This window comes from Lampris incognitus, chromosome 9 (genome assembly GCF_029633865.1).
Source record: "Lampris incognitus isolate fLamInc1 chromosome 9, fLamInc1.hap2, whole genome shotgun sequence".
In the NCBI taxonomy this organism is placed as follows: domain Eukaryota; kingdom Metazoa; phylum Chordata; class Actinopteri; order Lampriformes; family Lampridae; genus Lampris; species Lampris incognitus.
In genome coordinates this window covers 62,156,704-62,182,160 of record NC_079219.1, presented here as the reverse complement: position 1 = coordinate 62,182,160, position 25,457 = coordinate 62,156,704, and the positions used below count along the sequence as shown (strand labels likewise).

Here is a 25,457-nt window from a genome sequence, read left to right as displayed (position 1 = left end):
CTCACAACCATCTTGTAAACCAGTCAGTAGGGCTGAGAGCATGTCAGTGTAATTAAGATTTGCATTTGTATTTGCATGGTTTCATTAGGTTTTTAGATGAGAAACATCTGCTATAGCCTGTTCTTTCACTCACTCACTCACTCACAGTTAATGAGTCCATCTCTGGGGAAAATGATGAATGGATGGATGGGGGTGAAGGGTCATACTATTTTCGATACGCAAGAATGTTTGTTGCTACACATCTATAGCACACTGTGTCTTTGTTATGTTTCATTTACTTAAAGATTAAACTTGACAATTAATCATAGTCTTTGTTATTTGTTAACTGTTAACAAATTACACAATTTGTATAGGGGCAAGTAAAAACTGACTTCGGGCAAGTAGATTCCTGATTCATTTGCCCGACTGGGCAAGTGAAACAAAAAACATTAACGTTGAACCCTGCAATGATGTGCTGCCACTATCAGGCACGTATAATATTTGCATATATTTACCCACATGTCACTTTAAGCCACTTCATATCTGTCCACCGCACCTTCACTGCATTTTTGCTGATGATGATTTCGAACCTCGTAAGTTGTATTTTATTGTTAACTGTATTGTATTTTATACTGTATACTGCTTATGTTTTGCACTTATATTGTTCAGACTCGGTTACTTTTATTGCTGATATCTTATATGTCTTATCTCTTTTATGTATCCACCATTTTGAGGTTAACACACCTGCAATTTCGTGCTTGGCACAATCACAATAAAGTTCTTGATTCTTGATGTCCAATCTCTTCTCTCCCCTGTGATGGTCACCTGGCACCCCCTATACCACTGTAACTACATGTACTTTACAATTTGGTTCCTGTGGTTTGCTTCGAATCAGTGAGTCTCCTCCTCCAGATATCGTCCTCTCTCCTTTCTCACAGGACTGAGATAGCCCTGGGTGAGCGGAGAGCTAGTGAGAGGATTAAGAGCAACAGGAGCTTAGAACTGGATAACACCTACTTAGTACTTCCTGCCTCACTTCATGGATGAAAACAGCTGGCTCCCTTTAGAACAGAAGAACCATGATCAATGATCAATGAAAGGTTGGCATTTAGTGTGAAATGCTATTGGGCCCATTAGCTACATTAACATTAGCTGTCCTAAGGGAAATTTCCAACTGGGTTAGTGGGGGTGGGGGATTATTAAAACCACTTTGCTCTACACTACTGCCAATCCAACAGTGTGGGTTCTTTGTGAAGCTGTTAGTCATGTTAAATTAGAATGGAAGTCCAAGAGAATTCTAGGACATGATTATGACTTGTGAAGGTTGCCTGTAAAGATTTATAACTTTCACTCATTGGGACATTCTCTTGCACTAAGCCCACAGTGCATAATAAACTCCAAAACTAACCAAGTATATCACTATTTTCCCTGCTAGAAGATATTAACAATATATTATCAACATATTAACAATATAGGTACTAAAGCTACTTTGGCTAAACCTGATAGTTTTTCTCTATTGACAATTCTATAGTTCTCCCATCGCCTCAGGTTAAGAGTCTGGGTGTCATCCTGTACAGCACATTATCTTTTGAAGCTCACATCAACAATGTTACTCGGTCTGCATACTTCCACCTACGCAATATTAATTGTCTTCGCCCGTCACTTACACCTAACAGCACAGCCATACTCACTCACACCCTGGTTACATCCCGTATTGATTACTGCAATTCTATCCTCTTTGGCCTTCAAGTGTCTTTGGCCTTCAAGTTTTCAACCTGCGTCAAAAGATGGGCAGCGACTCTGCTGTCCTGACATCAGTGGGGAGTTCATTCCACCACTGTGGGGCCAGGACAGAAAAGAACCGTGACCGGGTCGATCGGCAGCAAGGGCCTCTGAGCGACGGGGCAACCAGGCGTCGCGAGGCAGCAGAGCGAAGTGGTCGGGCGGGGGTGTAGGCCTTGACCATGCCCTGGAGATAGGAAGGAGCTGTTCCTTTCACTGCCCTGTAGGCTAGCACCAGAGTCTTAAACTGGATGCGAGCAGCTACTGGGAGCCAGTGTAGGGACATGAGAAGGGAGTTGTGTGGGAGAACTTAGGGCGGTTGAACACCAGACGAGCTGCAGCTTTCTGAACAAGCTCCAGAGATCTGATGGCCGACGCCAGGGCGCCAGCAAGGAGGGAGTTGCCGTAGTCCAGCCGGGAGATGACCAGAGCCTGGATGAGCACCTGTGCCGTCTCATCGGTGAGGAATGGGCGAATCCTCCTAATGTTATAGGGGAGAAATCTGCAGGAGCGAGCAACCGATGCAATGTTTTCAGCAAATGACAGTTGGTCGTCCAGGATCACACCCAGATTCCTCACAGTCCAAGTTGGCGTCACCACGGTGTTGTCAATGGTGATGGCCAGGTCTCGGTATGGGCAACCTTTCCCCGGGAGGAACATAAGCTCCGTCTTGTCTAGACTGAGCTTCAGGTGGTGTGTCGCCATCCACTCCGAGATGTCAGTCAAGCACGCAGCAATGTGTTTCTCTACTTGTGCGTCAGAGAGAGGAAAGGACAAGATCAGCTGGGTGTCATCAGCATAACAATGGTAAGAGAAGTCATGCAAGCGAATAACAGAACTCAGGGATGTCGTGTACAGGGAAAAAAGGAGAGGACCCAGAACCGAACCCTGTGGAACGCCTGTAGTCAGTCTGCGAGGCTCTGACACAAATCCCCTCCAAGTCACCCGGTAGGAGCGACCCATCAGGTAGGTTGCAAACATTGAGAGTACAGAGCCTGTGACACCCAGCCCCTCGAGGGTAGAGAGGAGGATCTGGTGGTTCACTGTGTTGAATGCAGCTGACAGGTCCAGGAGTATCAGGACAGAGGAGAGAGAGTTTGCTCTCGCAGAGTGCAGCGATTCTGTCACTGCAAGGAGGGCCGTCTCTGTCGAGTGACCCACCCTGAAACCAGACTGGTTGGGGTCCAGGAGGTTGTTCTGGTGGAGGTACAAAGACAGTTGGTTAAAGACAGCACATTCGAAGGTTTTGGATAGAAAGGGTAGAAGGGAAACCGGTCTGTAGTTTTTGACGTCAGAGGGGTTAAGTGATGGTTTCTTGAGAAAGGGGCAGTGACTCTAGCAGTCTTGAAGGCAGATGGAAAGCATCCTGCCTGGAGGGAGGTGTTGATGAGGTGGGTTAGATAGGGAAGGAGTTCAGGTGCTGTAGACTGAAGAAGAGGGGAGGGGACCGGGTCAAGGGAGCATGTGGTGGGGCGACTGGATGTGATGAGGTTGAGGACCTCGTCGGGGGAGAGGGGAGCGAGGTGGGATAGGGTGGGACGTGGAGAGGTGAGGGAGGGTGCAGAGGGTGGGATAGTGCAAGCAGCACTAACCGAGTGGTGAGAAAAGGAGGATCTGATGTCGTTTACCTTCTTGTCAAAGAAGTTAGCGAAGTCATCAGGGAGAAGGGAGGAAGTAGGAGGAGGAAGTTGGGGTTGAAGAAGTGTAGAGAAGGTTTCAAAGAGTTTCTTAGGATTAGAGGCAGAGGATAGGATTTTAGAGCGATAGAAGGCAGCCTTAGCAGCAGAAAGGGAGGAGGAGAAAGTGGAAAGAAGAGATTGGAAGTCGAGAAGGTCCTCTGGGAGTTTGTCTTTTCTCCATTTGCGCTCTGCCACTCTCAGGCTCCATCTGTCAGTATGCACTGAGTCGGTCAGCTAAGGGGCAGGTGGAGTTGGGCATGCAGGCCTGGAGGTGAGGGGACAGAGATTGTCCAGAGAAGAGGAGAGGGTAGAGAGAAGAAGATCAGTAGCAGTGTCAGGGGGTAGGAGAGAGAAAGATTCAGGTGTAGGGAGGATAGAGTTAACAGAGGAAGAAAGATCAGTGGCGGAGAGAGAGCGGAGTGTCTACGGGTGGAAACCATGTGGGTAGGGGAAGGGGCTGAGGGGAGGTGAAGAGAGGGAGAGAGAGTAGGACATGAAATAGTGGTCAGAGAGCTGGAGGGGAGTAACAGAGAGATTGGAAATAGGACAATGTCTAGTAAAGATAAGGTCCAGCTGGTTGCTGGCCTTGTGGGTAGAAGGAGAGGATGAGAGGTGAAGGTCAAAGGAGGAGAGGAAAGAGAGAAGAGGATCTAGCTTGTTAGTGTGGATGTTGAAGTCACTGAGAAGGATAAGTGCAGAGTCATCAACAGGGAAGTGCAAGACAAGTGTGTCAAGCTCCTCCAGAAACTCACCAAGGGGACCTGCTGGGCGGTACACAACCATGATGGTGAGTTTGACTGGATAAGAGACAGTAACAGCATGAAATTCAAAAGAGGGCGGAGAAAATTGTGGAATGGAAACAAGAGTATTTCCATTTCAGGGAGATTAGTAGGCCAGTACCACCACCCCGCCTCCCAGCTCTGGGAGTGTGAGAAAAAGAGTACACATCTGACAGAGCTGCGGGTGTGGTAGTGTTTTCTGGCATGACCCAGGTCTCAGTGAGAGCAAGAAAGTTGAGGGACAGCAAGGATGCGTAGCCTGAGATAAACAAAGCTTTCGGTACTGCAGACTGGCAATTCCAGAGCCCTCCCGTCACCACTTGCTCAACGTGAGTAGAGAGAGTGGGATAGATGAGATTGGTAGGTTCACAGCGCCTAGGAGTGACCCAACGTCTATGGCAGCCCTGGGAAGAGGAAAGATCAGGAATACGAAGGAAACGCATAGTCTATACTAGGTACACAAAATACAGATGACTGACCAGATCTAAAAAGAGCAATCCGTGCTTGACGAAGTCTTGGCTTGAAAAAGTCGCGCTTGCCTTTGTTCACTCTAGCCTTTGTTCAACCTAGGCTTGTTTGCCTGACGCTTGGAAGCTGACCAAGTAGCAGCTGGGTGCATTTTAACTTCTGGAGTGATTCTGAATTGCTGGTTTATCTAGAACAGAGAAAGTATCATCTTTCTTGCTTAACAAGTTGCTATTAGTCTTATTCCAGCGGCTTGAGTATTAGTCCTTTTCTCTAAACATCTGTTGCTGGTTCCTAGTGGGATCTTATTCTAGCTGTGGATGCCTTATTCTATTTACTTACTTGTCTTATTTACTTAATCCAGTTGTAGCTGTTTTTTCCCCTAGTGTGCCCTTAAATATGTCTTGTTGCCTAGCTGTTTAGACTTAGTTATCATTTTAGCTTATAAATATATTCCTTGGTAACTTGCTGTTTGCAGTTTTAATAGTATTGTGTGAGGTTTGATTGAGTTTTACATAAGTGACCAGTTTCTGGGCAACAGGCCTATTTTCAGTGTATCTCTTTGTCTAATTGGGTGTTAAGTGGCCAGGGTGTGGCCAGACCATCACAGGGATTTATAAATCTGGCCAGATTCAGTTTTAATCCAGTGTGCATCTTAACTTCTGGAGTGATTCTGAATTGCTGGTTAATCTAGAATAGAGTAAGTATCATCTTTCTTGCTTAACAAGTTGCTACTAGTCTTATTCCAGCTGCTTGAGTATTAGTCCTTTTGTCTATACATCTGCTGCTGGTTCCTAGTGGGATCTTATTCTAGCTGTAGCTGTCTTATTCTATTTACTTACTTGTCTTTACTTGAGCATGCAGTTCTTTTCCTTCCTGTCCTTGATAACGATGTCAGGCTTGTTGACATTTATCTCTCTGTCACTGTGGATGGGCATGTCCCAGAGGATGGTGACATCATTGTTCTCAGTTACCGTTTTTGGCTGATGTTCATATCACTTCTCAGTCATCTTGATCTTGTAACTCCTGCAGATCTTCCAGTGCAGGTATGCTGCTGCCTTGTTGTGCCTGTACATGTATTTGGTCTTTGCCAGTTTCGGGCAGCCTGAGACAATGTGGTCGATGGTTTCTTCGTACATTCTACAGATTCTGCATTTTGGGTCTGTTCCATCTTTGATGATGTGATGATGATAGGATCTGGTTGCCAGGCTCTGGTGTTGTGCAGTGATTATCAGGCCCTCCATCTCTGCTTTCAGTCCGGTGCTCCTCAGCCACTGGTGTGTCTTTTGTTGGTCCACATCTGCGTCTTTCTTTCTTTTTGGGTACTTCCCGTGCATTGCTTTGTCCCCCCAGGTTTTTTGCAGTTGCTGCTGGCCATGGTGTTTTGCCTTCTGCTTCATTCGTTTGGTGTAGATGGTAGTTGTCTCATTTTCTGTTGGTGGGGTTTCTGGGACAACAAGCTCTTTCTTGAATTGTGCAGCTTCTTTATTGATGGAATAGATCTGATGTTTTACTATTTGGAGGAGTGTGTCAACTGTTTTTGTCAGGTATGCATCCAGCCTGATAGTGGTAGTCTTGAAGGTCAGTTCGAGTTGGACTAGGCCTCGTCCTTCTCCTTATTATTATTATTATTATTATTATCATCTCTGAACAAATGTTAATTTCAACAGTAGCTGGTATAGTAGTAATATAATGGCGGTGGCGGCATGCACAGACGCAGCGGCTTTGTACTCCTCTTACCGGTGCTTCTTGTTATCATTCTTGTTGCTATTAATATTGACTATTATCATCTCCCCAGTCAAGGAAATGAGGGAAAACATTCAGTACAGTCGCCAAGAACTTTTAAAGATTGGCACGGACTGTACAGAATTCTTCCAACTCAAAAACAATACCGCAGGAGATTCTCAGATCACTGGGTCTAACGTGGATCCCTATCCCTGGGGGGAGGCGATGCGGACGATGCAGGGAGAGGAAACAGAAGCGGAGTAAGTGAGCTGGTTTGCTAGCCCGACTAGGAGTTACTCCATACAAAACTCCTCTTCCTAGTCAAAGAAGGTTGAATCGGTTCATCTGGATACACCATTTATTGACAGATAAGAATGATGAAACGTATCCGTCAGTGGACTTTGTACTTACATATCACCAGCTCAAGAAATTCAACCTGCCTCAGGAACTGCTGATTCAGTTCTACACCACAATAATCCAGTCTGTCCTCTCCACATCCATCACTGTCTGGTTTAGATCGGCCACTAAACAGGACAAGGACAGACTACCATGGACAGTTAGGTCTGCAGAGAAAATCTTTGGTGCCAACCTGCCCTCCATTCAGGACTTACACACCTCCAGTCTCAGGGAACAGGCAGGCAACATCACTGCAGACCCATCACACCCTGGTGACAACCTCTTCTAACTCCTCCCCTCTGGTAGGTGATACAGAGCACTGTACCCCAAAACAACTAGATAGAAAAAGTTTCTTTCTGCGGGCTGTCATTCAAATGAATGCTTAACACTGTCAAACAGAGCCAACCATTTTGTAAAAACTGTACTGTACATTGTACATATGCTGGTACGCTTTGTCACGTCCATCTACCTCAGGCATGTATGTAAGTAACCTGCTAACATTTATTTCTGCATCTCTGATATATTCTCTGCACCATCTCACTTTATTGCCTCTTATTTCACCTGTACAAGTCAATCCTTGTGTATATATCTGAAGATTGTTGTGTTGTAGTGTTGTTATTCTATGTTAAGTACACTGTGAGAGCCATGAAACCAGAGTCAAAATCCATGTATTTGCAGGTCAATAAACCTGATTCTCATTCTCATCCTAAATGATGGCTGGGTAAGTAGACTACCTCACCAGCCACTTCACCAACCATTAGAATATTGCAGTAGAACAGGACCTCGCCACATACTATAAAATTGTCTTGATGAGATTCTCAATATAAAGACACAGCAAGACTGCTCATTGTACTTGTACGTGAAGTATGTGATGAATAAAAATTTGAATCTTGAAAGATACATGGACATAAACATTTTCAAGTAGAAAAAAAAACTAAAAACATCTAATATTAGACATGAAGATTTTTGAATATCTAGTAATTTGCAGTTAAATAGCTTTTCTAGAATATTTTCAACAGGATTGGAAAATGTAGGGCCCAGACACACCAACCAACATCAGAGAACTAGCAGTGACGAAGGCCAACTGTTGCATCGCCTCACAACACCTGCGTCTGGGCCAAAAAGTAGCACTTGAACACGCTGCAAAGACTACAGCCAACGGTCAACTAGCATGTACGTTCTGCACCTATGTGAGAGGAAATAACTCTCTATACCAGCAGGTGACGGTAGTCTGTATTTGTCATTCAAAAATTGAAACCGGAAGACCCAGGACTGTGGATATACAAACTGTAAACAAAGCAGCGTTTGCTTACCATTTTCACTCAACTCTCGCTCGCTACAGACGGTGTGGTGATATAGCTGCTTCTAATCCAGAATCTGTCTGATAAAAAGTTGCAAGTGGCACTGGCGTTGTCAGCCCTTGGTCTTTTAGTTGTGGAAGAAGAAAGGAAGAGTCGAAGGCGAAAAATAAGGAGAAATCACACTAAATGGGTGAAATCACGGATAATACAGCGACAGGCTCAAGGGGCTTTCCCGAACCTGTCCAGAGCTGGAGATAACTGAAACCTCCGATATTAAAAATTTCGCTCGGCTCTTTCCTGTTCAGAGCCTTCTGCGTGTGACCTCTTGACTTCGTTGTTTGCTTGCTTTCGTAACTTCCGTTTCTCTTCTCGTGCACTGATTCGCTAAGCTGAACAGACAATCAGTGATCTCTCTCACCAACGGGCTCTGTGCCGATTCAACATGCTGAATCGGCCAAAAAGCTGCTAACAGGTGCCCGACTAGTGCCAACAGTGTGGGACACACTGCAAAAACTAGGGCCACAGACGCTCACCGACGGCCCGACATGTCACGGCCTTTATATGCAATTAAGTATTTCAACATTGTATCGTTTGCCTCCACACTGTCTCAACAGTAGCTTAACTTACCAGCAACAATTAACTAGTTTTTAGCTGGAGGCAATTTTCCCCTCAGAGTGTGATTCATTAGGCATGACTGCAGCCAAGGAGGACACATGAGGGCTTCATCTATTATCAGAAACCACATGAATACAAATAAGGCCTTATAGAGTGTTTGATTACCCCAATGCCCAGCCAGGGATCTCCACAACTTATCTGCCAGTAGTGTAACAGCACCACCAAGTCATATTCCTAAACAGTTAATGTCTAATAGAGAAAAGGAGAAACAAGGTTAGATAAAGTGAGGAATCGAGTCTAGTGACCAAAGTAAGACTCGTTAGCCTGGCTCTCTCCCTCCTCGTTAGCTTGTCTCTCTGTCTCTCCCTCCTTGTGCTCCTCTTCCTCATTCCTGCTGCTAATGTTAGCTAGTTTAGTCGTTTTGGACATGGCGGGCTGCATAAACATAGTTAACTTGGCACATTTAGCCACAAGGCTTTTCTTCTTCCTCTCTCTTTCTTTTTCAGCACCTCCTTTTCTTTTTTTACTGTTTTCTTCTATTTTTAACCTTTTATTGTTGAACTCAACCAAAGATGAACTTGACCGCACTGTGATTGCACGTAAGCCTAGACCTGGGCCGATCCATTTGAGGAGGGGGAGGGGCCGCTCCCGCTCGCCACCTTACACCAACACTACTCAGCATAGTTTACCAGGGAGCCCCACCCCTACCAAAGTGGGCCGGCCCATCCTGTATAGTGGGCCGGTGTGATACGTGATTGTAGCCACCAACGCTGAATGTATTAAGGTACCAAAACCCCCTTTTTTTTTCTCTTCTCAGAACTGCCAGATTGCCTGTCCAGGCATGATTACAGCACACAGAGATAAAGAAACCGACAGACAGACAGACAGACAGAAGTAAATGAAAATGCAAAATGCAGAGCAAGGGAAGTGTCACACATAGTGGAGAGGGAGGGAGAGAGAGAGAGGGAAGGAGAGAGAGAAGGGGGATGTTATAGATGGATATAGGAATAAATAGAGACTGAGGGCAGATAACCAGAGCGGGGGGAGACAGACAGACAGTGGGCAATACAGAGGAGAGATAAATTGAGGAGACAAGAGTGAACGAAGAGAGAAGAGTAGAGACAGGCAAAGGAGGAGAGGGGGAGGCAGTCAGACACAGACCTGTTACAAGAAAATACAAGTATGCGAAAATGCTAGTGGCGGGCCACTACTAGATGACTGGGCTGCTATCCTTGAGAAAGTCAAGTCAATAGCGGAAAGAGGAGCAAAAAGAATGGAAGAGAAAATATAAGAACTGTACTGTGCTCTACATGGAGAACTGTGAGAAAGGACAGAGAAAAAGAGACAAAAAAGAGAAAATGATAGAGACAGAGAGAGACACACACACATACAGCTAGAGAGAGAGAGAGAAATAGAGGGTCAGCTCTAGGCAGACAGTCAGGCCACCCAGTAGTCCTCCACTCTTTGGCAGGTACACAACAAGAGCAAACAAACCACAGTACAATGAATAGACACAGAAATATTTTCTATCTTACGTACTTTCTGTCAAACAAATAATACCTACTCCACTAGCACACCCTAGATCACATCCTGTTGATGCTTCTACTCAGGATAAACTACTTAAAAAGTCTCTTTAGATCTCCATCACAAATATCCCCGTAAACAGGAATGAACAAGACATGGAAACAGAGCCCTCAGACCACAAAACCAAACAGTTAACAGGAGAAGAGACTTTAGATTAAACTACACAGAGCAACTGACTTCCTGTGTGTTCCTCTCTGCTGCAGTTTATATGTGTATTCCTGCTACATGAAGTGCTGATAGCAATATCTGCATGACATTTTCCTATTTAATTCCCAGTTTTATCTTCAATCCAGTTTGCAAACAATATTTCCCTCATGGAATGAGGGTGTCCTGACAGGAACAGAAGCGAGCTGGTGTTTGCCTCTGTACCCCAATAAGCATCAGGATTCCTCAGATAGCTTATGTATATGGCTTTCTCGTAGCTCTCTTTGAATGATCCCTCACAAATCATATTGAATTAGTTTGCTCAAAACTGTAACTATGATATGAACACAATCAAGATGGCACGGCAGATGGTAGCCTCGGTTCTGCACTCTCTTGTACTTTTTCTGTTTTTGTTTATTTGTTTCCAGCACCCTCTCGCTGATCACACACAGCAGGGAAAAAAGAGAAAGACACTTTCTTCGGCAATATATATACATACAACAAAATTCCTCTCTGCATTTATCCTATCCCATACTAGGAGCAGTGGGCAACCGCCGTGCAGCACCTGGGGACCAACTCCAGTTCTTCTTTCCATTGCCTTGGTCAGGGGTACAGACAGGAGTATTAACCCTAACATGCATGTCTTTTTTTTTTCTTTTGCTATCAATTATTTTATTTTCAAAAGACAAGGGTGCAATACAGTTCAGCACAATGTAAACCACAGCAGTGGTTGTGAAAACAGAGAACACTTCCCTTCATCCCCCCCTCCTAAATTCCCTCCCATGGCGACGACCCCACCCACCCCAACCAGATCATCATTGTTACATATATCACATACATATACAGTACTTAAAACAGCTGGTCACTACATTGCTCTGTAGGCCTATTCTGGCAAACAGAAGTAATGAAAATAAATACATTTTCCAAACAGACTGCCATATACAATACATTCCTCATTCCAATAAGTCCTTCACCATTGTTGCTGTAGAGGCCCAGGATTGGATAGTTTTCTGGCTAGCTCCGTGCATTCTCGCTACAGATAACTCCATGTAAAGAATACTTAAAAATGATTGCAACCACTGGGTACGAGTGAGGGTGTGTGGGGGCTTCCAGCGCAGAGCCAGCATGTTTTTAGCTGCCGTTAAGCCAGCGAATAGAGTGTGGGCTTGGGTAGAGGTTAGGTTTAGAGGTGAGGTGTCGTTTAGGAGTAACAGTCTGGGACAACAGGGTATAGTGACCCTTAATATATCAGATAGCATAGAGGAAACTACTTTCCAAAAAGATACCACTTCCGGACACTCCCAGAACATATGTAAGAACGACCCTATCTGGCCCAGAGAGCAGAGGTCACGGGTAGGAGACGGTGTAAGCTTCATGAGGTGTCGCCTTCTTGGTGTTAGATACACTCTGTGTAGAAGTTTAAAGTGCATAAGTTTATGGTTAAGATTTTTTGAGGTTCCATCTAAGTTGTCCCAGACAGTTAACCAACAGATTTCATCACCGGATAAACCAAGGTCCCTAGCCCACACTCGATGGACAGCCAGAGGCCCACATGATTGGTCTAACAGAAAGCTATAAAGGGCAGAGACTAGACCTCTCGTCCTCCTTACCCCTCCTTCTAGAGATGTGTGAAGTTTGTGTGGGAAGCTTGGAGGCCCAGGGCACACCGTATGCCCGCATGGAAGATCTAAGGCGCAGGTAAAGGAAAAAAAGAAGTTCCTGGCAGGTTATAAGTGACGCGCAAGTCGTTAAATGTCCTAAGTCCGTTGTCATCGCAGATGTCCGACATAAAATTAACCCCTCTCTCGGCCCATGCAGTAAAGGAGAAAGGCACACTCCCAGTGAGTAGAGCATAGTTATTAAAGATAGGGCTATGTTTGTGCCAATTCAATATAGAACCCGTCGCCCTCTCCACTGAGCGCCATACAGTCAAAAGAGATGTCATATTGGGGCTCAGTTTAAGTTTAGAGCGTTTAAGAGGGAGACCTGAATATATACTAAGTCTTGCAGTCGGTGAGGGGAGGCCAGGTACTCTTCTATGGGTCTTTAAGATACCTGTGCCTGGGGGTCAAGCCAAGTAGACAGTGGGTGCAGAACATAGGACCAGAAGTAGATTTTAAAGTTGGGGACAGCCAGGCCTCCATTCTGTTTATTGCGCTGTAGGACAGTTAGCTTTATACGTGGGCGCTTCCCACCCTAAATAAATTTGGATACTAAACTATGTATTTTGTCCCAGTAGCCTTTAGGTGGGGGAAGGGGTATCATGTTAGAATAGAAGTTCACTCTAGGAGTGATGTCCATTTTAATTATTGATACTCGTGCTTGTAGGGAGTTTGGGAGTCGGGACCACCTTTCTAAATCATTTTCCACCCGCTTCAAAATACCCATGTAATTCTTATTAGTGATGGAGAAAAAGGAGGGGAAGATATCTATGCCCAGGTATTTAAAGCTCCTAACCACTGGTATCTGTGTTGGCAATGTGGATGGGTCGAGAGATGAGTTAAGGGGCATTAGTGATGACATGGTCCAATTTATTTTATATCCTGAAAGCACGCTAAATTCTTCACACACCTCTAATATAAGTGGAGTAGACACTGGCGCATTGTTTATGTACAACAAAATATCATCGGCAAATAATGATATGTGGTGCGAGGTGTTGGAAAATGATATAGGGGAGATAGAAGGGTGCTGTCTAATTATTTGGGCAAGAGGCTCGAGAGAGAGAGCAAACAGGAGAGGTGAGAGAGGGCAACCTTGACCGGAACCTCTCGAGATTGGAAAGGAGGGAGAAAAAAATGTTACCTGAAACCACCATAGCTGAGGGGTTGGAGTACAGCGCCTTAATCATATTTATGTAATTAACACCTAAACCAAAAGTTTCTAGAGCTGACCAAAGATATTCCCACTCCAGTCTATCAAAGGCCTTTTCGGCATCCAGTGATAGCACAGTACACGGAGAGTCAATATCTCTAGAGAAGTCTATCACATGGAGAAGTCTGCGGATGTTATCTGCTGCTTGGCATGATTTTATAAAGCCAGTCTGGTCGTGGTGTACTAGTGTAGTCATGTGGGTCTCGATCCGTGAAGCCAGGACCTTAGCATAGATCTTAATTTCCGAGTTCAAAAGTGATAGGGGCCTGTAGTTGCTACAAAGAGTGGGGTCTTTGCTCGGTTTAGGGAGCACAGTCAGGATAGCAGAGTTGGCGTCCCGACTAAAAGAGCCCTTATCCACCGCTGTATGAATCATGTCCAGCATGAATTGACCCAGCTCATTCCAAAAAAACAAATAACCTTCAGGGGGTATTCCATCCCACCCGTGAGATTTGCCCTTTTTCATCCTCTCAATGGCCTAGTTCAATTCTGCCAGTGTGATGGGCACCCCCAAGTCATCTGCTTCCTCTTGGGTTAAAGTAGGAAGATTTGCCTTTTGTAAAAGGTTCCTGCACCTGTCACGATCTAGCTTGATTTCTGAAGTGTAGAGGTTGGCATAAAAATTTCTGAACTCTGTGTTGAGAGCTTTGGGTTCAGATATAATATTCTGAGTTGACCCAGACCGAATGGTTGTAATGTTGGAGAACTTTTCACTCCGTTTAAGTCTAAGAGCCAGAAGATGGCTGGGCCTTGGGCCGTCAAAATAACAGGTCCTTCTAGTTTTATGGATTAGAAATTCAGCTCTCTGTCTGAGAAGAGAATTAAGTTCAATTTTTGTTAGATCAATATTTGGCTTCCTGGCTTCAGTGAAGGAGAGTTGTTGTTGTTGTTGTTCTAGAGAACTGAGCTTAGATTCAAGATCATCTATTCTGGCCAGCCGAGTCTTACTGAGATGTGATGCGAAAGCTATTGTGGTGTTCCTGATAAATCCTTTCAGAGCGTACCAAAAAATTCGGGGGTCATTCACGGAACCAATGTTCTCAGCCACAAAACTGTTCAGCTGTTTTAAAATAGACACAGTATTCTTTATTTTTCAGCAGTGTCGTGTTAAAACGCCAGCGTGTAGCTTTAGTGGGCGTGCCCATTAGAGTAAGTTTGACTAATACTATACTATGGTCGTATAATGGACTGGGCGACAACACTGCATTATGTATTTCAGAGACAGAGGAAGAGGTTAGCATATAGTCTATGCGCGAGTAGGTCCTGTGCCTATTGGAGTAAAAGCTATATTGTTTGACCGTAGGGTTTATTGCACGGAATACATCAACTAGGCTAAAATCATCTATAAATTTAACAAACGAGGCTGATTGAGAGCTTTGAGAGTGACAACAGTGGGTCGAGGAGCCCGAGCGGCCCAAAACTGGGTTTATTACTGCATTCATATCTGCCCCCATAATTACATCAAATTCATGCATCCTAGACAGAATGTCAGACAGATTGGAGAAAAAAGTAGGTTCAAATTGGTTAGGCGCATATACTGAAATGAACACTATTTTACGGCCAGCAATTATAGATTTTATATATGAAATGCGGCCATCTTCGCTGCCAAATCTCTCGAGGATAGTTATTGATAGAGAGCGTTTCAAAACAATTAATGAGCCACGCGTATTGGAGTCAGTGGAAGCTGATGCTGCAACATAATACTGTCTATTGGCGAATCGTTGCACATCTGACTTTTTGAGATGTGATTCCTGGATAAAAGCGATGTCAATATGATTTCTGCAGAGTAAGTCTAAGCAGGCTGCACGTTTCACAGGACCGTTCAATCCGTTTGTGTTCCAGCTTGCTAACTGTAGAGTTATGGAAAAACTATAGGACTAGGCTGGGCAGAATGAGGTGTAATGATGTTTAGCAAAGTTCCTGTACGTAGGCCTACACTGCGAGCACATTCAAAAATAGTGTCTGTAACATTATAATCAATATGGTAAGAAGATCTACCCTGCCCCGACGCCTCGTCGCCATAAACCCCGAAACTCACGCTAAGAAACATGTGAGTTAAACAATAAAGTAAAAGCAGGCATGAGCTAAAGAAAGTAGCCCTCCCAAAAAACATCAGACACCTGACACTGAGAGAGTGGGCAACTGTCAGACGAATCCACCCGACCCCGCCTTGTAAATGACTGTCAGAACTGACAGTATCAAAATAATCTACCCTTATAATAAGCGTAATACTTGTGAATGAATAAGAGCATACTTAAGACAGTTGTTAGTAACGAACCAACCTGTATTGACAAACGTAACGTTAGCTGACATGCATGACATGACCAAAATAGCTTCTACCCCGTATGTAACGATATCGAGGCTGTAAGAGCCTTTAGAGGGTAACACGAATACAGGCTAAATAGAAAACATTACAGCATCATGACAATGTCTACAGTAAACATACCCAGCAGTCCGGTATGGCCTGATAAAACTATAGCCAAGTAGGCTAAATCAGCCGTCCATAAAAGGCCATGGGTCTGTTGACAGAATGCCACCGTCTAATTCCTGGAGTCACTCAGTCTCTCGCCTTGGCTGTCCTGTGTTGAGAAAGTCCTCGGCTTCGTTAGCAGTGTCGAAGAAGCATTGAGCTTGACCGTGAATCAGCTTCAGCTTGGCCGGGTAGAGCAGGTAGGTCTGGAATCCTTGTTTTCTGGCTTCTTCCATTGCGGAGGAGAAAGCTCGGTGCCGTGCGACTGTGTAGCTGCTGAAGTCGGCGGTGAAGCGAATGTCTCAGTCACATAGCTTGACTGGGTTCTTCCGTGATGCTTGTAGTATCTTGTCCCGGTCAGTGAAGCGAACGTCTCGGTCCCGGAGCTTGACTGGGTTCTTCCGCGATGCTTGTAGCATCTTGTCCCGGTCAGTGAAGCGAACGTCTCGGTCCCGGAGCTTGACTGGGTTCTTCCACGATGCTTGTAGTAATTTGTCCCGGTCAGTGAAGCGAACGTCTCGGTCACGGAGCTTGACTGGGTTCTTCCGCGATGCTTGCAGTATCTTGTCCCGGTCAGTGAAGCGAACGTCTCGGTCCCGGAGCTTGACTGGGTTCTTCCGCGATGCTTGTAGTATCTTGTCCCGGTCAGTGAAGTGAAGCATTTTACATGTCAGTGGCCAAGGCCCCCGATTCCCGGTAGCAGGAGGGCCGATGCGGTGTGCCCGCATTATTTCCATCTGTCGCTCGCCTAGGTTAGGGAACCATTTCGGGAGATTCGTGGAGATGAGCTGGGCGGCATTAGGTCCCTCTGCGCCCTCCGGTACCCCCAGTATGCGCACGTCGTCTCTGCGGCTTCTATCCTCCAAGTCAGCTAGCTTAGCTTCATAGTCGGCTAGCTTGTTTCTGTTGGTCTCCTCAGTCTTGTCCAATCTTTTGCTAAGGCTGTTGTGGTCTTTGCGGAGTGACCCGATATCTGCGGTGCAAGCAGCCAGTTCTGTTCTTATACCATCAAGTCTCTTATTCAGCCCTGTGAACTGTAACTCGATGAACTCTCATTGTTTCTCCATGGCTGTTTCTAACATGGCGGCTAGCTTGGTAGGCTCATCTCCCTCGCCTTCATCAGATAGCTCGGTGAGGTCTGGCGTTTTGTTGGATTTCCTCGGATGTTTTCTTTCTTTCTCAGGTTTTCCATTCGGCATTTTGCTCAGTGGTGGTCCGCGAACCAGAGTCCAATTCCCTGTATGTGTAGGCCTACACATACTTGGCTAAATAAACTGATTCTGACTGCATTTAACATGTACTTCAGTTAAATGTACGTCAGTTAAAATGTACTTCAGTTAACATGTGCATCAGTTAAAATGTACTTCAGTTAACATGTTTAACATGTACTTCAGTTAAATGTACGTCAGTTAAAATGTACTTCATTTAAAATGTTTAACATGTACTTCAGTTAACATGTATTTCAGTAACATGTTTAACATGTCCGTCAGTTAAAATATACTTCAGTTAACATGTTTAACATGTACTTCAGTTAAATGTACGTCAGTTAAAATGTACTTCAGTTAACATGTTTAACATGTACTTCAGTTAACATGTACTTCAGTTAACATGTTTAACATGTACTTCAGTTAACATGTACTTCAGTTAACATGTTTAACATGTACTTCAGTTAACATGTACTTCAGTTAACATGTTTAACATGTACTTCAGTTAACATGTACTTCAGTTAACATGTACTTCAGTAACATGTTTAACATGTCCGTCAGTTAACATGTACTTCAGTTAACATGTACTTCAGTAACATGTTTAACATGTCCGTCAGTTAACATGGCAAACCGTGCTGAGCAGGTTACTGGAGCTGCTCTTCCGTGCACGAACACACGCCTCGGACCAGCCTGTCCAGCAACATCCTCAAGCTACACTCGCATGTAGTCGGAGTTTCCAGACAGCACAGCAGAGAACAGGCCGAGCCTGAGCTGTCCGTCCGCCTCTCCTCACTCACACACACACACGCACACAAACACGCACATGCACGCACGCACACACGCGCACGCACACATACACACACACAGACAGACACACGCAGGCAGGCAGGCGCTTGCGCACATTTCTTCCAGCACGGGAACGCACGCGTACAGACGGACGGACACTCAGTGTAGCGCCGCTCATCAAACAATGAGCTGAATTTAATGTAGCCGAATTCATTCAACACGCATCACCCTTCTAGAACTAGTGTTCGACTCTCATCCATAACGTCGACTGCACCGCAGCCAGAATGTGTGGCGTCAGACCGGGAAGGTAGACCTAACCCTACCGCTCTCAGCTGGTACAAGAAGCTATCCACACGGCTAACGAGGTAGCCGGCCGGCCGGCTCTCGGGTCTGTGATCAAAACAAAACGATGCTGTAGAAATGAAAGCGATTCCACATTGGCGTGTTGGCAGATGTTGAATGCTGGTGGGGGAAATATTGGTTGGTGGCGGAGAATCCACGAACGCGAAAACAATGTCGCCTATATGCTGGTTAACATTAGCTACACTGCAGCTATATGCTGGTTAACATTAGCTACACTACACCGCTACACTACAGCTATATGCTGGTTAACATTAGCTACACTGCAGCTATATGCTGGTTAACGTTAGCTACACTACACTGCTACACTACAGCTATATGCTGGTTAACATTACCTACGCTACACTACACTACACTACACTACAGCTATATGCTGGTTAACATTAGCTACACTACAGCTATATGCTGGTTAACATTAGCTATACTACACTGCAGCTATATGCTGGTTAACATTAGCTACACTACACTACACTACAGCTATATGCTGGTTAACATTAGCTACACTACAGCTATATGCTGGTTAACATTAGCTACACTACAGCTATATGCTGGTTAACATTAGCTACACTACACTACAGCTATATGCTGGTTAACATTAGCTACACTGCAGCTATATGCTGGTTAACATTAGCTACACTGCAGCTATATGCTGGTTAACATTAGCTACACTGCAGCTATATGCTAGTTAACATTAGCTACACTGCAGCTATATGCTAGTTAACATTAGCTACACTGCAGCTATATGCTGGTTAACATTAGCTACACTACAGCTATATGCTGGTTAACATTAGCTACACTGCAGCTATATGCTGGTTAACATTAGCTACATTGCAGCTATATGCTGGTTAACATTAGCTACACTACAGCTATATGCTGGTTAACATTAGCTACACTACAGCTATATGCTGGTTAACATTAGCTACACTGCAGCTATATGCTGGTTAACATTAGCTACACTACACTACAGCTATATGCTGGTTAACATTAGCTACGCTGCAGCTATATGCTGGTTAACATTAGCTACACTGCAGCTATATGCTGGTTAACATTAGCTACACTACAGCTATATGCTGGTTAACATTAGCTACACTACAGCTATATGCTGGTTAACATTAGCTACACTACACTACAGCTATATGTTAGTTAACATTAGCTACACTGCAGCTATATGCTGGTTAACATTAGCTACACTACAGCTATATGCTGGTTAACATTAGCTACACTGCAGCTATATGCTGGTTAACATTAGCTACACTACAGCTATATGCTGGTTAACATTAGCTACACTGCAGCTATATGCTGGTTAACATTAGCTACACTGCAGCTATATGCTGGTTAACATTAGCTACAGCCACACCACAGTACACTTCTTCAGCGTCTACTGCGGAAGGCACAGCTCTGTTTTGCCTGTTCATAGCGTGGCTGTTTACAGACGGACAGGGTGAACACCGTGTTGTCAGTTTCTGTAGTTTTTGTAGGAACAAGTTGAAAGTACGGAAACTTACCAGGTGCTCCCGGTTCATCAGCATCTTCCGCCAAGTCGCACCACCGTCTGTCGCTCGTGCCCAACGCCTGGCTGGCGCGCACGAGGCGGAGTCCCGCGTCCTGTTTGCGTCCTTTTACGTGCCGGAGTTGTTCCAGCCTAACAATCATGTAAAGCAGCGTTCGAGTCAGTTGGTTGGAGTATTGTATTGAGCAGGAATATCGTCTAATAAATCACATTCAATATTTCAAATATCGGTAGAATAATGCGACGTTATTGAAATGTCTCCAAATGACTTTCTATACTTTCATTCCGTGTTCCGCTGTTGTTTGTGTGTGCGTGCGCGCGCGCGCGCGCGTGAAGATACCGCCGTCATTTATCTGATCACAGACAACGACGACACGGCCTACAGCGGCGGTGGTTTTCAGCCCGTCTCCCCTAGGGGGCGCCAAAGAGTTTCAGGGGAGGCGCGGAAAAGTCACGTCAAGTCAATTTGATTTGTATAGCCCAATATCACAAGTTACACATTTGCGACAAGGGGCTTTACAGCAACACAACATCCTGTCCTTAGACCCTCGTCTCGGATAAGGAACAGCTCCCTAAAACCTTTGACAGGGAGAAACACTAGGAAGAAAGCTCAGGGAGAGCAGCAGAGGAGGACCTCTCTCCCAAGACGCACAGCGTGCAATGATGTTGTCTTTACACAACTTACACAATACCATATTGAAAGAGGATAACACAATTATAATGGACTTATAAAATATATGAAGAATATGATGAGGAGGATGCCAAGCAGTGTCGAGATGCCACTGGAACAGCCTAGCACCTGAGCCACGTGACCACCATTACCATTTAGACCAAATAAAAAAAACACACACACATTAGTCACACGTCTGAGTGAGCGAAGGATACAACATTGAAACAGGATAACAAAATTATTGGGATTTGTAAGATATACAAAAAGAAAATGTGATGAGGGGGATGCCAAGTAGCATCCAGGTGGCAACCATCGTCACCATGGAGACCTGGGAGGACTGACGGCACGTGCATACAGGGGAGACTCACATGACACCATTCACACACGCAGAAGAGAAATGAGAAGACATCATTCAGAACGAAAAAAGACATGTTAGAGAAGAGAACAGTTTGCAATAGTCAATAATCTATAATCGTTACTCTATATTATTTAATCTATAATCTATACACTATAGTCTATACTCTAATATATAACATATACTCTATAATCTATACACTATAATCTATACTCTATAATATATACGCTATAATATATACACTATAGTCTATAACATATACTCTATAATCTATACACTCTCATCCAAAGGAGTTGAATCAAGTGCAACTGGACTTGGTATATATCCGTGAAGACGTTTCGCCTCTCATCCAAGAGGCTTCCTCAGACTAGCTTTGTCTAGTCAGAAAGGCACGAACTGAGGAAGCCTCTTGGATGAGAGGCGAAACGTCTTCACGGATATATACCAAGTCCAGTTGCACTTGATTCAACTCCTTTGGATAACCATGACCTGGATAAATGAGAACATTAACAGACAATCTATATACTATAATCTATACTCTATAATCTATAATATATACTCTATAATATATACACTATAATCTATACTCTATATCTATAATATATACTCTATAATTGTCACAGCCTCTCACCCTTGACATCAAAGCGATCGCCCTTGACACCTGCTACACCAGCTGACACCTGCTACGCCAGCTGATACCTGCTACACCAGCTGACACCTGCTGACCCCCCCTTCACCCCGGCAATCGCCCTCACCCTTAAAAGGCCTCCACTATGGACCAGTCTTCGCTGGAACGTCGCCATTCATGGACTTCTGCCTGCCTGCCTACCTGCCACAGAGCCACCTCCTGCTCTACCCCCGAGATCGGTCGCTTCAATAAAGACTTGATTCTTCCCTTACCTGGTTGTCCCGTCTGCTTTTGGGTTCCTTCCCGATACGTGACAGTACGTTCCAGCCACTATGGACCCAGCAGACCACTCCAACACAGACCTGGCCACGGTCTGCCAGGCTGTAGCCAACCAGGAATCGGTCCTCGGCCAGCACAGCCAGGTGCTACAGGGGATGGCTGACGCCCTCCGTGGGCTCAGCTCAAAGATCTCCGGAATCCAGACCCAACTTAATGCCTCTGCTAGCCCGGGATCCGCCCCTCCAGCTCCGCCATCCTCGGCGCCATCAACTTCGGCTAAGGCACCATGGGTTGCCCCGCCCGATAAGTATGATGGAGATTTTGGACTTTGTCGCCCTTTTTTGATGCAGTGTGAGATTGTGTTTAACCAGCAGCCCCAGTCATATTCCACGGATGGAGCCAAAGTCGCTTACATCATGGGTCTTCTCCGGGGAAGCGCCCTGGATTGGGCTACAGCGGTGTGGGAGATGCGGGCCTCCACTTCCTCATCCTACGCTGAGTTCACCACTGCTTTTCGCCAGGTTTTTGATCATCCGTGCGGGGAAAGGATGCATCAAAAAGACTGATCTCTCTCCGCCAGGGTTCCCGCAGCGTCGCCGACTACTCAGTTGAGTTCCGTACGCTATCAGCGGAGAGCGGATGGAACAACGAGTTCCTCCAGGCCGGCTTTTCCAACGGGCTAAGCGAATCCATAAAGGACGAATTGGTTTCCTACCCCGAGCCTGGAGGGTTGGAGGAATTGGTTACCCTGGCCATTCGTGTGGACAACCGTCTCCGGGAGCGGAGGCGAGAGAGGACGCGCCGCTTTCCTGGTCACAACAACTTACCACGGGCCACACCTCCAAACTCTGGGGGCCGAGCTCGCTCGCCTGAGGCTGACGTCCTCCGAGAAAGCCCGAGGCGTGACTCTTCCCCAGCTTCGGAGCCGATGCAACTCGGCCGCTTCCGGCTCAACCCGGAGGAGCGTCAACGCCGCATCACCGAGAACAGCTGCTTGTATTGTGGTCAGCCTGGTCACTTTCTCGCCTCCTGCCCTCACCGTTCCGTCAGACTAGCAGGCTCACGAGGGAGGGGGAGGATCCTCGTGAGCCCAACTGTCTGGCCTCTGTCTCCTCGTCCACGTACCCAGTTGCAAGCTACCATCAGTTTTAAAGGTCAGTCCACTAAACTTTTGGCTTTAATTGACTCTGGAGCTGATGAAAGCTTTTTGGATGCAAGTGTTGTGAAGCAGCTAAGTCTTGCCACTGTGAGTCTGGACCAGCCTCTTGAAACTAATGCCCTGGATGGACGTCTCCCGGCCCGGATAACCTCTAAGACCGAGCCTGTGCGCCTCCTGTTGTCGGGAAACCATCAAGAGGAGTTAAGTTTTTTCGTTATCAATTCTCCCCTTGTTCCCGTTATACTTGGTCATCCCTGGCTGGTTAAGCATAGTCCCCATATTGATTGGTCATCGGCCAGAATTTCAAGTTGGAGTCCCGTCTGTCATGCCATATGCCTCCAGTCTGCTCTGCCTCAGTCTGTCCCCTGTCAGGTGTCAAGCTCTGAGACCTCTGACCTGTCACTGATGCCTCCAGAGTACCATGACCTCCAAGCCATGTTCAACAAGCAGCAAGCTCTCTCCCTGCCTCCTCATCGCCCCTATGATTGCACTATTGACCTGCTGCCGGGCGCTCCCCTCCCCAGCAGCCGCCTATATAGCTTCTCCAAGCCTGAGCGGGAGTCCATGGAGAGGTACATCAAGGACTCCTTGGCTGTTGGTTTTATTCGCCCGTCATCATCACCCCTTGGTGCGGGGTTCTTTTTTGTGGCCAAGAAGAACAAGACCTTCCGGCCGTGTATTGAATATAGAGGCCTCAATAACATCACAGTCAAGAATAAGTACCCTCTGCCCCTCATGACTTCCGCTTTTGATTCTCTCCAGGGAGCCACAGTGTTCACTAAACTAGACCTCCGCAATGCTTACCACCTGGTCCGGGTTCGAGATGGAGATGAATGGAAGACTGCCTTCAACACCCCCCTGGGGCATTTTGAATATCTGGTGATGCCGTTTGGTCTCACTAATGCCCCAGCTGTCTTCCAGAGTCTGGTCAATGACGTCCTACGTGACATGTTGGATCGTTTCGTTTTTGTTTACCTGGATGATATCCTGATTTTTTCCAGAGACCTGTCAGAGCATGTCCTGCACGTCCGCCAAGTCCTTCAACGGCTTCTGGAGAACCGCCTTTTCGTAAAAGCAGAGAAGTGCGAATTCCATGCCCCTTCAGTCACCTTCCTGGGCTACATCGTGGCCGATGGGCAGGTGAGAATGGACCCCGCCAAGGTCAGAGCGGTTCTTGAGTGGCCAAGCCCGACCAGCCGTAAGCAGCTTCAGAGGTTCCTCGGGTTTGCCAACTTCTACAGACGGTTCATCCGCAACTACAGCCGCATTGCGGCCCCACTAACCGCTCTTACCTCCACCTCCAGACCGTTCCTGTGGACCCCTGTAGCAGAGGCAGCTTTCCAAGCCCTCAAGCACCGCTTCACCACAGCTCCTATCCTCATCCAGCCAGACCCAACCAAGCAGTTCGTTGTAGAAGTGGACGCCTCTGAGATTGGGGTGGGGGCGGTCCTTTCTCTGCGCTCCAGTGAGGATGGCAAGACACACCCCTGTGCCTTCCTGTCTCGCCGTCTGTCCCCAGCTGAAAGGAACTATGATGTGGGGAATCGTGAGCTCCTGGCGGTTAAATTGGCACTGGAGGAATGGTGACATTTTCTGGAGGGGTCTGAGCTTCCTTTTATAGTGTGGACTGACCATAAGAACCTGGAATACATCCAGTCAGCAAAGCGACTCACCGCGCGCCAAGCCAGGTGGGCGCTCTTTTTTGGTCATTTTAATTTTTCTTTGACGTACAGACCTGGCTCCAGGAATGCCAAGCCCGATGCTCTGTCTCGTGTGCATGGGGAGGAGTCTGAGCCCAAGCTCCAACCTGACACCATCGTTCCCTCTACCTGTGTGGTTGCGGCTGCGGCTGTCACCTGGAACATTGAAAGGGAGGTCATGGCAGCACAACAGACTCAGCCTGACCCAGGTAACGGTCCCCCCGGGCGCTTGTTTGTTCCAGACGCTGTTAGATCTAGCGTGTTGCAGTTGGCTCACTCTTCCAAACTTACCTGCCATCCTGGAGTAACCCGTACCCTAGCCATCCTCCGCAGGTGGTTCTGGTGGCCTTCCATGACGGAGGATACTGGGTCTTTTGTTTCTGCCTGTCCTGTTTGTGCCCAGAATAAGCCCTCCACTCGGGCCAGTGCCGGTTTGCTGCGCCCCCTGCCTGTTCCACACCGTCCCTGGTCGCATCTGTCCTTGGATTTCGTCTCTGGTCTGCCCGCCTCCGACGGTAACACCGTTGTACTGACTGTCGTTGATCGCTTCAGTAAATTTGCTCACTTTTTGCCTTTGTCTAAACTGCCTTCGGCCCGAGAGACTGCGGATCTGCTGGTCAGGGAGGTTTTCCGGGTCCACGGTCTTCCCCGTGATATAGTGTCTGACCGTGCCCCCCAGTTCACTTCTGCGGTCTGGAAGGCTTTCTGCTCTGCCATCGGTGCCACCGTCAGCCTGTCATCGGGGTTCCATCCTCAGACCAACGGCCAGGCCGAGAGGGCCAACCAGGCATTGGAGACGGTTCTCCGCTGTCTGGTGTCTGCCAACCCATCCTCTTGGTCCTCACAACTTCCCTGGGTAGAATATGCCCATAACACCCTGCCATCGTCTGCTACTGGGTTGTCCCCTTTTCAATGCCTTTACGGCTATCAGCCCCCCCTTTTTCCTTCTCAAGAGGTAGACATTCCGGTTCCGTCTGTCCAGGCCCATGTCCGTCGGTGCCGTCGGACCTGGCGG

At 46.4% G+C, this 25,457-nt stretch overlaps 1 protein-coding gene across 3 annotated transcripts in view; it reads right to left on the bottom strand.

The window, feature by feature from the left end:
* Window positions 1-19,685, bottom strand: part of atp2c1 (ATPase secretory pathway Ca2+ transporting 1) — a 174,922-nt gene extending 155,237 nt beyond the window's left edge. For all 3 annotated transcript variants that reach the window (XR_008810681.1, XM_056285570.1, XM_056285571.1), the window contains exon 1: window positions 19,647-19,685. Coding sequence is in view for 2 of the 3 variants with exons in the window: in XM_056285570.1 (XP_056141545.1) it covers window positions 19,647-19,670 (24 nt within the window). In the remaining variant the exon portion in view is untranslated. The remainder of the gene's footprint in view (window positions 1-19,646) is intronic.
* Window positions 19,686-25,457: the final 5,772 nt, after the last annotated feature.